General features: G+C 38.9%; 1 protein-coding gene across 1 annotated transcript in view; it reads left to right on the top strand.

Moving 5' to 3' along the window:
- Nucleotides 1-1,641: 1,641 nt before the first annotated feature.
- DCP2 (decapping mRNA 2) overlaps nt 1,642-14,980 on the top strand; it is a 38,599-nt gene continuing 25,260 nt past the window's right edge. The window contains exons 1-2 of the mRNA XM_063086740.1: nt 1,642-1,869; nt 14,338-14,489. Of these exons, the coding sequence (XP_062942810.1) occupies nt 1,817-1,869; nt 14,338-14,489 (205 nt within the window). The 5' untranslated portion in view covers nt 1,642-1,816. The remainder of the gene's footprint in view (nt 1,870-14,337; nt 14,490-14,980) is intronic.

Genomic DNA, 14,980 nt, shown 5'->3' on the forward strand with positions numbered 1-14,980 from the left:
GAATACTTCCAGCTGGGCCTGGAAGCATTTTCTCTTCAGGGAGTTTGACCAGCCAGAAAGAACAACCTACAGATACTGATGCCATGTGTTTCCAACCAACAACAACCCAACAAGATCATCCTACAGTGAAGCTCCCAGGAAACAAGTCCCACCCACCTGTTGAGAGCTTACAATCAGCTTTTATGGCATTTGACTCCAGGTTTTTCAGGCCTTACTCTTAAGTGCGAATAAATAGTCAAGGATCACATAAAATTTCCATTAAAATAGATGGGGACCAATTTTACAGCAAAAAGCAGCTGAGAGGAATAAGACTACTCGGGGAGAAGAAAACTTCAAAAATGTGTTATTAATATTCTCATAGGGATAAGAGAAAATATATCTATGAAGCAAGTATATGACGCCACAAGAGAGGGACATTTGAAGAACAAAAGAGAACACTAGAAAAGTGAAAACTCTAGATGGCTGGAAGATAAATTTGAAGAATTCACCAAGAAAGAGCACAAAGACAAAGATGGAAAATAGGAAAGTAAAACAGATGGTGATAAGCCTCTCATATCGTACTAATGGAGTTTGGACTTGATCATACATCAGAAGCTGATAGGGGGCTATTAGAAGCTGAAAAGATAGTAACCTGTTCACATATGAATGAAACGTAAGAAGTTGCACAGGCCAAGAATGGAGACAGAGGCACTGGTTAGACCACTCTCGCGGTGGTGTCGAGAAATTACGTAAACCTCAAGTAAAAAGAGTGACATTTGGACAGAAATTAAGAGAAAAGACGAGAGATTAGAAGGTAGAACTGACCAAACTCGTTGATGGAGCAGGTGTGTGTGTGTGTGTGCGCGCGCGCGTGTGTATGTATGCCTGTGGGTCTGATGTAAGAGGAACAAGGAGAACAAATGGACCCGGTTTCTCGAAGGATCCCGAATGGATTGGACTCCATGAAGCAAGATGAGGAATGAATGAGGACAACCAGGTTGGAGTGCTGTGAATGCGTGTAGGGGGTGTAATGGGTTCAGGTTAAATCAGTATTTTCTGAGATCTCACTAGGTGCCACATAGTAAGTCCTTGTCTTCATAGACTTAGGTGTCGAGGAGGGATGGAGGTGAGCCACCTCAAAAGTGGCATACCCTCATGGGGTTTGTAATGAAAGGAGGCACAACCGATGGCCTGGAGGTGGTGGGAACGGCGGTGACTGTGTGTGCAGAATGTCTGGTGACAGGAATGGTGAGTATACGCTTGTGCTTAAGGGGTCCTCAGGGTCTGCCCCCTGCAGATGTACGAGCGCCCGTTCAGTCACCCAGGGACCATGCCAAAGTCCCGATGTTGGTCTCAGGGTTTGCAGGGAAGGAAGCGCTGACTGAGCACGTTAAACTTCCTAGTAGTACTAAGACGACGTGGTGCGCACGCGCACACCCACCCCAGCGCTCAAATGCGGCGGGAAGTTGGTTTTTTGAGCAGCAACTGAGCAGCTTGAAGACGGATTGGAGACGACAGACCAATAAACAAATGTCTCATTGGCTTGGCCTGCTTACGCTCCCAATTCGCCCGCTTCCCATTGGGCCTTTCAAGCAGAGCAAGGGCTTGGCTCCTGGGGCTCCGCCCCGCGCCTTGGCCCAGTCTCGGGGTCCAGGGCTGAGGAAGTGGGAAGGAAGTGAGCGGGTCCCACCCCTTCCCCTTCTCCGCTGGGTTGGAGTCGCCGCGTCCGTCGCTGCCTTGGCTGCCCGCTCTTCGGCAAGCCGGAGTCTCCGTGCAGTACCCTCGGTCCCCGGCCGCGCGGAGCCGGGATGCACTGCTTCTGCTGTGGGTCCTCATCATGGAGACCAAACGGGTGGAGATTCCCGGCAGCGTCCTGGACGATCTCTGCAGGTACGACGCTGCCCCGCGCTGCCCGACCCCCTTCCGCCGCCTCCCGGTTTCCTCTGACTCGCCGACCCCCTGAGGCCTCCGGTCTCCTTCCCCCGCCCACAGCCAGGTCCTGGCTTTCAGCTCCCGCCGCCGCTCGCTTTCCACCGACGACCGTTCCCTCCTACGACACCGCCCCTCTTTCCGCCGCAGTCCCCGGTGTCACACGGCCCTCCATCCTTCCCCGCAGGGCACCCGCTATTTCCGCATTTCCTTAGTTCCCCAACTATTTCGCTTTCGCGCCGGCGGAGCCGCTTCGACCGAGCCTGGGTGACCCGCGGTTTTCCGCCGCCCCCTCCCCCTCCTATTGTTTTTTTCTGCCGCTCTGACTTTCACACGCCGTTGCCCCTTCCTCCCTCTGCCCCGGTTCCGTAGGACGACCCGGTGTGTTAGTTTTCAGTCTTAGGATCCCAGGTGCCCGGACCCACGCAAGTTTCACACTTGCCCTTTCTCCTGCGTATTCTTATACGTCCGTGGAATTCCTAAGAGAAATACTCTATTTTCGATCCCAAGATTTATCTTTGGGAATGGGAAAAAGCCAAGAGCTGCTTTTCTTTTTTTTTCTTTCTTTCTTTTTTTTTTAAATGACCGGTAAGGGGATCTTAACCCTTGACTTGGTGTTGTGAGCACCACGCTCAGCCAGTGAGCGAACCGGCCATCCCTATATGGGATCCGAACCCGGGGCCTTGGTGTTATCAGCACCGTACTCTCCCGAGTGAGCCACGGGCCGACCCAAGAGCTGCTTTTCTTTCCATTTCATAATTATCCTACTTGAAAGGAAATTCTCATCCGCAGGGTTTTAATTCGTGGTGTGCTTTCACAAGAGAAATTTTCTGCATTCTTCCCTCTTGTCAGCTATGATTTCAGGTAGCCAAACACCGGTAAAGTGCTCTAAATATTTCTTCTCCAGAAGTAAAATTTTCGGTGGAGTGATGCCCTGAGTTTGTCGCCGAGTGTATGTGGGTTGTGAAATAATTTAGATTACAAGTGAGTAAAAGCTCCGATTAAAATAATGCCTTTTCACTTAGTTACTGTATTTGTTTAAAAGTCAGACTTTAGTAGTTGTGTCGTATTCACGCCTTTTTTTTTTTAATGGAAAGTAAAGAACTAATATCTGTATACTTTCTACTCTGTGCCAGACATTGGGTGCTCCCTTTACATATTTCATTTTATTTAATCCTTGAAACAATCTTATTTGGTAGGTGTAGTTATTTCCCTTTTCATCTGAGCAAACAAATTCAGTGATTTTTAATATTACGCAAGTTCACTTTCATCCTAATTTAGAAAATCAGGATTTGAAACCTAGGCCTTTTCTTTTTCCTTTTTCAAAATTAGTACCTGTGCTTTTTTTCTTACACCAGGTGGATGTAATAGAATGTCAGGTCTAACATTTTAAACCTCACAAAAGAAATGTGTGAAGAAGTAAAATAGACTAATTTTGCAACTAATAAGAATTAATGTCATTTTACTTCTTTGGTGATGGTAGAATTAAAATTTTTGTAATATGAGGGATGGAAATGAACCACTTAAGTGTTAAAAGGCACTTATTTTCTATGATCCCAAGTTTGGTAAGAAAGAAAAGAGAATTTGATATGTGTATGTCTGTGGATAAATGACTTAAGTGGGATTATGGGATTGTGACCCTTCTTTTCTTCATGTTTCCAAGATTTTTAGAAGGATGTGCATTTCATAGTTAGAAAAAAATTAGAGGTGGATGTTTGGAAAGGTGAGCAATAATTATGTATGGGTTAATAGGGTAGGAGTTGATTCAGTAAAAGATCAGGTAATCTTCCACATTTTACAAGCATCTAAAGTAGTCTTCTGCTATTGTTGGGGTTAATTTGTATATTACAGGAGTACATTATTTAAAGAACTGGTATCAGTCATAGTGATTTTATGTGTGCAACTTGTTTATTCACAAAATAATGTGTTTTGTAAACAATATGTTGAGCATCTGTTGTGTTAAAGATACTTGGTTTTCCAGTGAATGATTTAAGCTATTTTCTTATACAAATCTTTTGGAACAGAGTAAGTTTTTTTTTTTCCTTTAAGCCCCCCCCCCCTTTCAGTTACTGTGTTTGTGTAAGGATGTGAAACATTTAGAAGTTAGGGCTAGCTACTTGATAAGCTAATAATTAAACCAAATAACCATTTCTTAAAACTCCAAGTTTTAAAAGTAATGCCATCTTCAAGTTAATATTTATAATATCTGTGGTTAATTTAGAGATTTTTAATGTTAAGCTTTTGATTGTGGGTTTAAAAATTTTTATACATAGAATTTGTTTAATTTCTATAAAAATAAATCTTAAATTGAAGTTAATTAAATTGAGGTTAATTTTTCTGGACTTTTTTGCTCTCTTCAGTGTCTCTTGATTTATGAATTTGGTCTAGACTCTTGTTTTTACTCCCTTTATTTTCCCCCCCAATTCTATTGCTTATTATTAGTATATTTAGGAGTTTTTTTGTTCTGTGTTTTTTTTTTTTGTTTGTTTGTTTTTTGTTTTTTAAAAGATTACTGGTTAGGGGATCTTAACGCTTGACTTGGTGGTGTCAGCACCATGCTCTCCCAAGTGAGCTAACCAGCCCTCCCTATAAAGGGATCTGAACCCGTGGCCTTGGTTACTTTGTTTTTTTTTTTTTTTTTTTTTTGGTTACTTTGTTTTTTTGATAAACCACATATTCCTGCAAATCTTGCCTGCTTCAGTCTTTACCATATATTAATAAGTTTTGGAGAAATGTAAAACTTTGAAGCTGATTTCGTTGTGAAAAATTAGAGCAGGCAATTTAAATTTTCAAAATGTGGCTTTGTAATCATTAGACTGCGTATAATCTAAGACATGGGAAGTTATTTTTCAGATGCTTTAACATGTAACATTTGATTCACTGGAAACTGTACAACCATTAGAAAATTTTAAGCCAATTAGCAAATGGTAAACTGAAGGAAATTTTTTTTGTAGAAAAGATGTATACAATATACTACTGAGTATAATACTTAATCACCTGATACCTTTTATTAAAACAAGTTTCAGTGCATGTGTATATATTTGTGTATGCACGAGAAAAAGTCAGAAAGAATATACTCAAACTGATAACACTGGCTACTTTCTGAGTGGAGTAGAATTAGAAGAGAGGAAGACTCTTAAAATGTTACAGTGAACAAAAATTGTGTTTCAATTTAAAATGTATGTATCTGAAAAAGTAAGTCAGCAGCATTTTATGGTGATACTTACCTTTGCACCATGATTTTTTGACTTTAAAGTCAAATACAGTTTTTCAATAGTATTAAATAGCTTATTAGAGAATTGAAATGCATGTTCTTAAAATAGAAACTGAAAAATTCAGTTTGGTGAGTTGTTTCTTTTTCAAAGTAATGTGTGGAATTTTTAAAAAGTCCCCTTAAGAATTAGATGTTAAGGCCATTCTAGTGTTAAAAGGAGAAAAGTATTTTCTGACAACTAATGTTGCTATTTTGGTGATAGCATAGGTTAAGTAATTGTGCCCATCTTCAGCAGGCCATTTTAGTGTTGAATTCTGCTGAAACATTTTTGTACTGATTGCAATCTTTGTGCTAATGTTCTATAGGTAGGAACATTGAAAAGATAACGTTTTGTGAGGTAGAGAGGTTTTCCCATAACAAATTATTGTGGAAGGCCTTTTATTTCAGTTACTACTATACACATATTATGTATCCACACACACACTTTTGAATCTTTTGAATCACACACATTTTTGTTTTGGTGGCGGGCCTGTACAGGAATCCAAACCCTTGATCTTGTTATCAGGACTGCACTCTAACCAAGTGAGCTAACTGGCCAGTTGTTAAATGTTTAAAACAGATCAGAAGCATTCGCAGAATGAATGCATTAAATCTGTGTAATTTTCATGTATCCAAATTTCCTTTTTCCTGTAGACTTTCTTAAAGTTAGCTTTCAGCTATTGAAAAGATGTAATCATGTGTATGGTTTTAAAAAATCAGAGTGCAGATGCATTTATAAATGAAAAGCGACCCTCTATTGCCCTACCCCTTTCTGTTCCTGTTCTGATTTCCAGGGACATTGACTTTTCCTTATTTTGTGTTGAATTCTTCTGGTGGATACTTCAGTATTTTAAAATATACTTGCACCAATTTCTTGTTTTATCAACTTTAGATAATAAGTTGGAGATTTAGTTTAACTTGGTAGATATTAGGTGAGAGTTTAGTTTACCACACCCACTGTTGCCCTCGTCCTACTTCCAGTGTATTTATATAGCTATTTTAAATTATTTTTTTTACCTTTGTGACTTTAATAGACATAAAATTATGTTTGTTTTATGAACTTACAGACAGTATCTCTTGAGTCTCTATTTGATAAGGTGAGGCAATAAGTGCCCCATCTTTTCTTCCATTTCTTTTTATTTTTTACTTGTTTTCAGTGGCCGTACAGGGATACAAACCCTTCACCTTGATGTTACAAGGTGGTATTCTACCCACCTGAGATAACTGGCTGGCTCTTTTTCTTCCATTTTATTCTTACCTCTTCTGTATGCTTCTATCCAGATGAACTTTAAAAAAAAATTAGGATTGATAATATTTACATTCCATTTTGTAATCTTATGAAGTCTTTTATACTTTTTACTACTTGTTGATTGTAAAAGCTGAAAAATAATAATAGCATTTGTTATACAGTATAACAAGGTAGTTACATTTTTACAAAAGTGGCTAGGATTTTTTTTTTCCCTTTGTAAAGGTCTTGAAGGAGAATGTCCAACCGAATTCTTTTTTTCATCTCTATTCCCTGATTCCTTCTAGTTATTCTTGAAATTCATTTTTTTTGGAGTAGCTTTCTGTTCTTATTTTGGTTTTTTGTGTGTCATGTTTGTACTGATTCTCTTGTACATCTATTCCTTCCCTTAATACATCCAAAGTCTCTAACTGCCTTTTTTCCTCCTCATCTGCTTCTTTATTATATACTCAGTCATACCCTCATTCATGCTATCTACTCTACAGAATTTTTTTCCCAGTAGAATGCTCTCTACCCTCCTAGTCCAATTCAGACTGGTTGCTCTTTAGACTTGCCAAACTACTGGCATACTGGAATTTGCTTTCACAGCTCTCCCAGGCTGTACTCTTGAATCTCATGTTTTATTCTTTCCTACTTTTCATTCATGTTTTGTTGGTGTACATTTTATAGGGATTTATTGTGAGTGGGTCATTAGGAAGTAAACTTTGAGTCATTATTTGACTAAATGTCTGTTTTTCTTCTCACATTTTTGCTCCCAGGGGGTCCAGAGTTCACACTTTGAATAGCAAGGTTCTAGGAGATATCCTCAACACTGTCTTCTGATGCTTATGTTGAATTTGTTATTGAAATGGTAGTTTTCACTTCTAAGGGTTTATTCAGTGATTATGCATTAAAAAAAGAAAAAGAAAAGATACAGTTATTCTGAAAAGGAAAAGTATCTTTTAAAATCTCGTTGAGGACAATTATTCCACCTTTCAACCATCACCCCTGTTTTCTTCTGGTTCCTGAATTATATTTCTTCAGGATCAATTTTTTAGTTTATTTAATTTTTTCTTTGTCATGCTCCAGATTTTCCTTACGTGTCGGGTGATTCTTGATTGCCTTTTAATATTCAAGTTGAGACACTAGAGAGGCATGTTTATTTATTTAAAAAATCTTTTAAAAGCCACAGCACCTAGTATTTTCAGGCAGTTTCCTATCCAAGTACTAAGGAGGCCTGACCCTGCTTAGCTTCCAAGATCAGAGGAGGTTGTGCTTGTTCAGGGTTGTATGGCCGTAGACAGGGGCTTATTTATTTATAGGCTTCTCTTTTTTGTGAGTAGATAAGGAGCTGGCTTTTACACTTGGAGGCCCTTCAAAAATGAATGTATGGGAGCTTTGCCCTGGGGTGCCAACACTCAAACCTAACTGGTAAGATTATAGAAGAGCCCTCAGGTGTTGTTGCCCTTCTCCCCCACTCTTTTGTAGGGGAAATTCCTGACTGTCAAAGGAGTGAAACATTCTTCTGTTGCATAAACAGGCTGTTTTCATCCTTTTTTGTGTTGCTATAGCAGAATACCTGAAACTGGGTTAATTAATTAATTAATTAATTTATTTAGCCAGTGGCTGGCCTGTATGGGAATCCAAACCCATAACCTGTTATAACACCACACTCTAACCAACTGAGCTAACCAGCCAGCCCCAAACTGGGTAATTTATAAAGAAAAGGGGGTTATTTGGCTCATGATTCTGGGACTGCTGCATCAGTGTGGGCCTCATGCTGTTTCCACTCATGGTGGGCAGCCAGTGGGTTCAGGGAGATCACAAGGTGAGAGGAAGCAAGAGAGCAAGAAGGGGGTGGTGCCACGGTCCTTTAAAACAATGAGCTCTCATGGGAACTAATAGGATGAGAATTTACTACCCCCTGCCCCCTCAGGGAGGGCATTAATCTATTCATAAGGTATCTGTCCCCCATGACAACAGCTCCCAACACTGCCACATTGGGGATCAGATTTCATCATGAGCTTTGCAGGGGACAGACATATCCAAACTGTGTCATAGGCCTTGCTATTTCCCTTGTTTTTAGCCCTATTTCTTATTCCTATCCTCCAGTTTACCTTTCTTCACTTGGGGCTTTTCTGGTTGGGTTGGGGTATAATTGGCTTTCTCCTTGTCCTAGGCATTTTTCTTATGACATTGTAGGTTGTCGCAAGTGTCTTCTAGAAATTTGTTTAAATGGGAATTTCTAGTTAAAGATGGTAGATTGAATACAACACATTCTCCTCTAAAAGCAAAGTTTTTTTTTTTTTGCATAAACCTACAAGGAAGGGAATAATTGGTGAAGAGGTAGGCAACAAAATTTAGAAATTATACAGCAGAATAAAAAGTGGTATGTAACTGTGAGGATATAGGAAAAATAAACTGTTTCTCCTGCTGTATTCTTACAACACAACACTTCTGTGACCAGATATGTGGGAATTTTGCCCACACATGAATCAGTTCTGCAGTGGACACCAGCTGGGTGTTCTGTAATTCAGTTCAGTTCTGACACTATCTACCTGGAGGTAGCATCAGATCCCACAGGTTGAGAGGTCAGTCCCATACAACTGCCCCCCACTTCAGATTCCAGTCACGATTCTGGGCCCTTGGAATGTCTGACTGACCAGCTCTAAATCAGGGTTCCCATGACCTCCTCCCCAAGATTTGATTAATTTGCTAGAGTGGCTCACAGAACTCGGGAAACATCTACTTATATTTACTGGTTTATTATAAAGGATATTACAAAGGATATAGCCGAAGAGACGTATAGGGTGAAGTTATGTAGGAAGGGGTGCAAAGCTTCCATTCCCTCCCTGGATGTGCCACCCTCCAGGAATCTCTATGTGTTCAGTTATCTGGAAGTTTCTCCTTCCTTCCAACCAGTCCTTTTGGGTTTTTATAGAGTCTTCCTTACTTAGGCATGATTGATTACATCATTGGCCACTGGTGATGGACTCAATCTTCAGCCCCTCTTCCCTCCCTGGAGGTTGTTCCAACACTCTAATCATTTCGTTAGTTCCCCTGGCAACCAGCCTCCATCTAGATGGTATCCAGGAACCCCCTGCCATCAGTCAACTCATTAGCACACAAAGACACATAACACCTTTTCCCAAGGATTTAAGGAGTTCTATGCCAGGAAACTGGATCAAGATCAAATGTATACAGGTATTTCACAATATCACAGTGACTTAGCAGACCTGAAAGACCAGAATGAGAAACTACTGTAGTAGTGTCAATTTACTCTAGAATAAGAAAATACTGAAAAATTGGAAAAGTGAGTTTATGCTTCCTGTATGCTGAAAACCCACAGCCCTCTATCCTACTCAGCTTCCAGAATATGGCAGCCTGGCCTTTACCCTCCAGGTAGGAGATTGGGAGATTCTTCTCTAGCCAATCTGACTACCCCAAGAGGAGAGACCTAAAGATACTGACACTGGAGGTTCCCCAATTAAATGGCTTAGCCTGATCACCTTAAATTGTGCCTCATAATTTGGCAACCCTCTTAAATAACTTTGTGGTCTGTCACACTTAAATAAAAACGTCTAAAAATAGGCCTCTTAACATGAAAAGTAGAGTTTAAAACAAACAGAAAAAAAGCTGTTGGGAAGAATCAGACTATGCAGATAGAAGAAAACTTAAACAAAACTTCATTGATCTCCTTACAGAGGTGGACTTTTACAACCATGAAATAAGAACAGGATACTCTAGGGCTGGCCTGTGGCTCACTTGGGAAAGTGCGGTGCTGATAACACCAAGGCCACAGGTTCGGATCCTATATAGGGATGGCTGGTTCTCTCACTGGCTGAACGTGGTGCTGACAACACCAAGACAAGGGTTAAGATCCCCTTACCGGTCATCCTTTAAAAAAAACAAACAAACAAAAAAAACAGGATACTCTATAAAACCATACTTTCAAGAACCAAAAAGAGCTTTTGGAAATAAAAAATAGAGCAGAGACAAAAATTTCAATAAATGGCTTGCAAGATAAAGTTAAGGTAGTTTCCCAGAAGAACAAGGGGGTAGTAAATAGCAGAGAAAAGGAAAGAATCATGAGGATTGGTCCATGAAGTCTTTCAGCACAGAAGGATATGAGTTTCCAAATAGATAAGGTCCATTGAATGACAGTACAGTGAATTAAAAAAAAGACACTGGAAAATTTTAGAACACTGGGGACAGAAAGAAGCTCATAGAAGCATCCAGACTGGGGAAAAAAAGGTCATATGCAAAAGATTAAGAATCTGAATGGCTTGGGCCAAGCGGGTGCGGCGCTGGGAGCGCAGCGACGCTCCCGCCGCAGGTTCGGATCCTATATAGGAATGGCCAGTGCACTCACTGGCTGAGTGCCGGTCACGAAAAAAGATGAAAACAAAACAAAAACAAAAAGAATCTGAATGGCTTTGGTATTTTCGACATCAGAATTGGAAGTTGGAAGGAAAGAACACTGTCTTCAAAATTCTGAAATAAGGGCCGGCCTGTGGCTCACTCGGTAGAGTGCGGTGCTGATAACACCAAGGCCACGGGTTCGGATCCTTTGGAAAAAAAAAAAAAATTCTGAAATAAAATGATTTTCAACCTAGAATTCTTAACCCAAATTATCAAGTATGAGCATAAAGATATTTTCATATGTACAGTGTCTCAAAATTTACCTCCCCTGCATCTTTCCTCCAGGAGCTGTGGGAGAGTGTACTTCATGAAAACAAGGAAGTAAGTTGAGGAAGACAGGATAAAAGAAACATGAGCTTTAATACAGGATAAAGGCATAGGGAACCATAGAAAGCTAATGAAAGGACAGCATAGGATGATGATGTGTACCAGGTGTAGAGAACAGGTGCAGATTGGAATGGATCAGAATACTCAAGGACAGTCTTCAAAGTGAAACTGATACATCTGAATTAACATCTTGGGAAAATTTAGGAAACTAGTGGAAGGGTGAATTAGTGACAAGCACAGAGAAAATGAAGTAAGGACAATGATAATGATTAATTATAGAGAGAACAAAGGATTGTTCAGGAAACAAAAAAATCACAGTTTACCACATAGCTTAGTTGGGAATTGCATTTATGAAGTCATAATACTGTAAAGGATGAATACTCATCTAACCCAGTAATTTATCAACTGGGAGTGATTTTCCTCCCCTCAGGCAACATTTGACAGTATCTGGAGGTATTTTTGGTTGTCACAGCTTGGCAGCTAGTGCTGTTGACATCTAATGGTTAGAGGCTAGGGGTGCTTCTGAAAATCCTACAGTGCATGGGACAACATCTCTTAACATAGAATTATCTGCTCCAAAATGTCAATAGTGCCAACATTGAGAAACCAACCAAAACTATGATATAATTTTGCTGGGAGAATGGAAAGATGAGAAAGATATGTATAATGGGAGTGGAAGAGTTAATTCTTCATCTGCCATAGTAGAAGTCTATAGAAAATTAGGGGCCGGCCTGTGGCTCACTCGGGAGAGTGTGGTGCTGATAACATAAAGGCCACGGGTTCGGATCCCATATAGGGATGGCCGGCTAGCTCACTGGGTGAGTGTGGTGCTGACAACACCAAGTCAAGGGTTAAGATCCCCTTACCGGTCATCTTTAAAAAAAAAAAGAAAAAAGAAAATGCCCCAGACTGAGAAAATAAATAGTAGACTGGGTTTTTTTGAGACGCGGAGGGAAGTTATATAAAATTAGACAAAAGAAGACTAGTTTTTGCAGTGCTATTTGTGCTGTGTGCGCCACCCAGTGGCCAATCTGGGACTTGGGCTGTAGTCTATTTTGTAGTTCTTAAAGACTAATATGCTGTTTGTAGTCTAATGCAAGAATTTGCAGCTCAGGGTTGAGCTCCAGAGTTCATAAACAGTTTTATTGGGCCATTTTCCTGAGCTGTATTCCCTGTTATCTCCCCTTTACTTGCTAGTCCCCTGGGGCTCCCCTTTTTGGTCCTACAGCCAGAAAATCACTCTTCACACACTTCATGGAATGTTACATTAATTTTATCATTTGAGAGTTTTTTTGAGATTTGATTTGAAACTTGGGAACAGCCAAGAATCATGTAGCACTGTAGCTTGTGAATAATGTGTGTGATGAAACTGAGTGATACTATTTTTAATTTCAAAAATCGCTCTAAAAACCAGCCAACTTGGTTTATGTAGTTGAATCTGTCTTTAACGGTTGCTGGAAATAAGGATTACTAGAAATGCTTAGCAGTGGAAGAAGTATGATGGTACTTCAGGAAGTTCTTGGAAAGATTTGTATTATCTTTTAGTTCTATTTTTCCACGGACTTTTTGAAGTATTGGTAGTTGCTTAATGACTGCTGTAAAGCATATTCATTTAGATTTATAAATTATAACTTGTATATTTCACAGAAAAAGGAGATTTATTAATCTTGATCGTGTACATATGTCCATATAATATAGTATATATTTATATTATATAGTCATCCCTCGGTATCCTCGGGATTGGTTCCAGGATCCCCCCCTTCCCCATGGATACCAAAACCTGTGGATGCTCAAGTCCGTGATATAAAATGGTATATAGTATTTGCTTGTAACCTACATACATTCTCCTGTATGCTTTAAATCATACCTAGTTTACTTATAATACCTAATACAATGTAAATGCTGTGTAAATATAGTCATCCTTTGGTATCCGAGGAGGATTGGTTCAAGGATATCCCCTGGATACCCATATCAGCGGATGCTCAAGTCCAGTGGCCAGTCATGTATAACTTGCAGATACAGAATGTTGGCCCTCAGTCTTTATTTTTCGATTCTGCATCTTGTGAATACTGTACTTTCTATCCATGGATGTGGAACCCCTGAATACGGAGGGCCAACTATGTTTATTGAAAAAAATCCCCTCGCATAGTTCAAACCCATGTTGTTTGAGTCAACTATAGTTGTTATACTATATTGTTTTTCTATTTGTATTATTTTTATTGCTGTATTTTTTTTCCCTTTAATATTTCTGTTCTATCAGTGGTTGAATCTGCAGATCCTACTATATGTATATAATGAATGTCTTTCCTGCCTTTCCCCAATGTACTTGGAAAAGACAATTTAGGATTTAAAAAAATGATTACAATTGGCCCTCCATATCCATAGGTTTAGCATCCATAGATCAAAAAATATTTTTAAAAAAATAGCAATAATACAACAATAAAAATACAAATTAAAAAACAATACTGTGTAACAGCTATTTATGTAGCATTTACACTGTATTAGGAATTATAAGTAATATAGAAATGATTTAAAGCATACAGGAAGATGTGCATAGATTATATACAAATATGGCACCATTTTTTATAAGGAACTCAAGCATCCACAGAATTTGGTATCCATGGGGTGGGGAAGTCCTGGAACCAGTCCCTCCCAGGATACCTAATGATGACTATATATTCGAAAGTTTGAACTGAGGCTCTGCAGATAAGGCTTTTTAGAAAATCTAGTGAATTAGTGAGCAACAGAGTATTCATTTCTTTCTTTTACAATATTCCTTTAATATTTTACATGTAGAGATTAAGCTGATATCAAACATTTTTTATTTGATTGTATGAATATATTTGCAATATTGAAGATGTTACTAGACATGGGAGGAAATCCTAGTGAAGATTGTTTTCTTGCTCACTTTTGATTTATTGTTAGTGAGCTCTTAAGTTTATCTCTGTACTTGTGAGCAGAGGGTACACACTCTTTAAAAAATTCTTAGTGAGTTACATGTGATATCGTCTCTCTCTCTCTTTTTTTAAATAGACTTGTCTTCCCTATAGTAATTTCCCCCAAATGTTGATTGCTTCCTTGATCAGGACTGCTCTTGGTCCTTTTTTTAAGTTGGTGGGTCAGGGGTAAAGCAATTAAATAGGTTAAAATAAATCTTCATAGTATGTAAATCTAATTTTTGTATGTGTTTTGTTTTTGACAGCCGATTTATTTTGCATATTCCCAGCGAGGAAAGAGACAATGCAATCCGAGTGTGTTTTCAGATTGAACTTGCCCATTGGTTTTACTTGGATTTCTACATACAGAACACACCAGGATTACCTCAGTGTGGGATAAGAGACTTTGCTAAAGCCGATATCCTTTTTGTTACCATAACAAATGTCTTTCATTCTTGTTAATAAACTATTTTAGCACAAATTTCCTGTTGCTTGTCTCTGAGGTTTTTAAGCTATTAGGTAGAACATACTTGGTTTCTAAAAATTGTTAATATTAATAGTAGATACAGTTTAATAGTATTCTTATTTTTAAGAAATGTGCACTGATGATTAGAATTAAATTTGATTTTCTTTTTTTGGAAATAGCCTGTTTCTAGAACCGATCTGTTTTTTCCTTTACTCTTGCTGCTCCATATAACCAGATGATCTTTAATCCGGTTACTACCTTTCTAATTTATTTAGAAATTTCTTAAATAATTATTGGATATTTACTGTGTTCAAAGCAGTGTTTCTAGTCCTGCGGCAAATACAAAAAGTCCTTGCCTTCAAAGAAGCTTTTTTTATGGAAGCTTGTCATAATTTATTAGTTATAAAAGATTCACATGAATATTTAAGATTATAAAAGAAGCT

Source organism: Cynocephalus volans, chromosome 2, assembly GCF_027409185.1.
Source record: "Cynocephalus volans isolate mCynVol1 chromosome 2, mCynVol1.pri, whole genome shotgun sequence".
Taxonomy (NCBI): domain Eukaryota; kingdom Metazoa; phylum Chordata; class Mammalia; order Dermoptera; family Cynocephalidae; genus Cynocephalus; species Cynocephalus volans.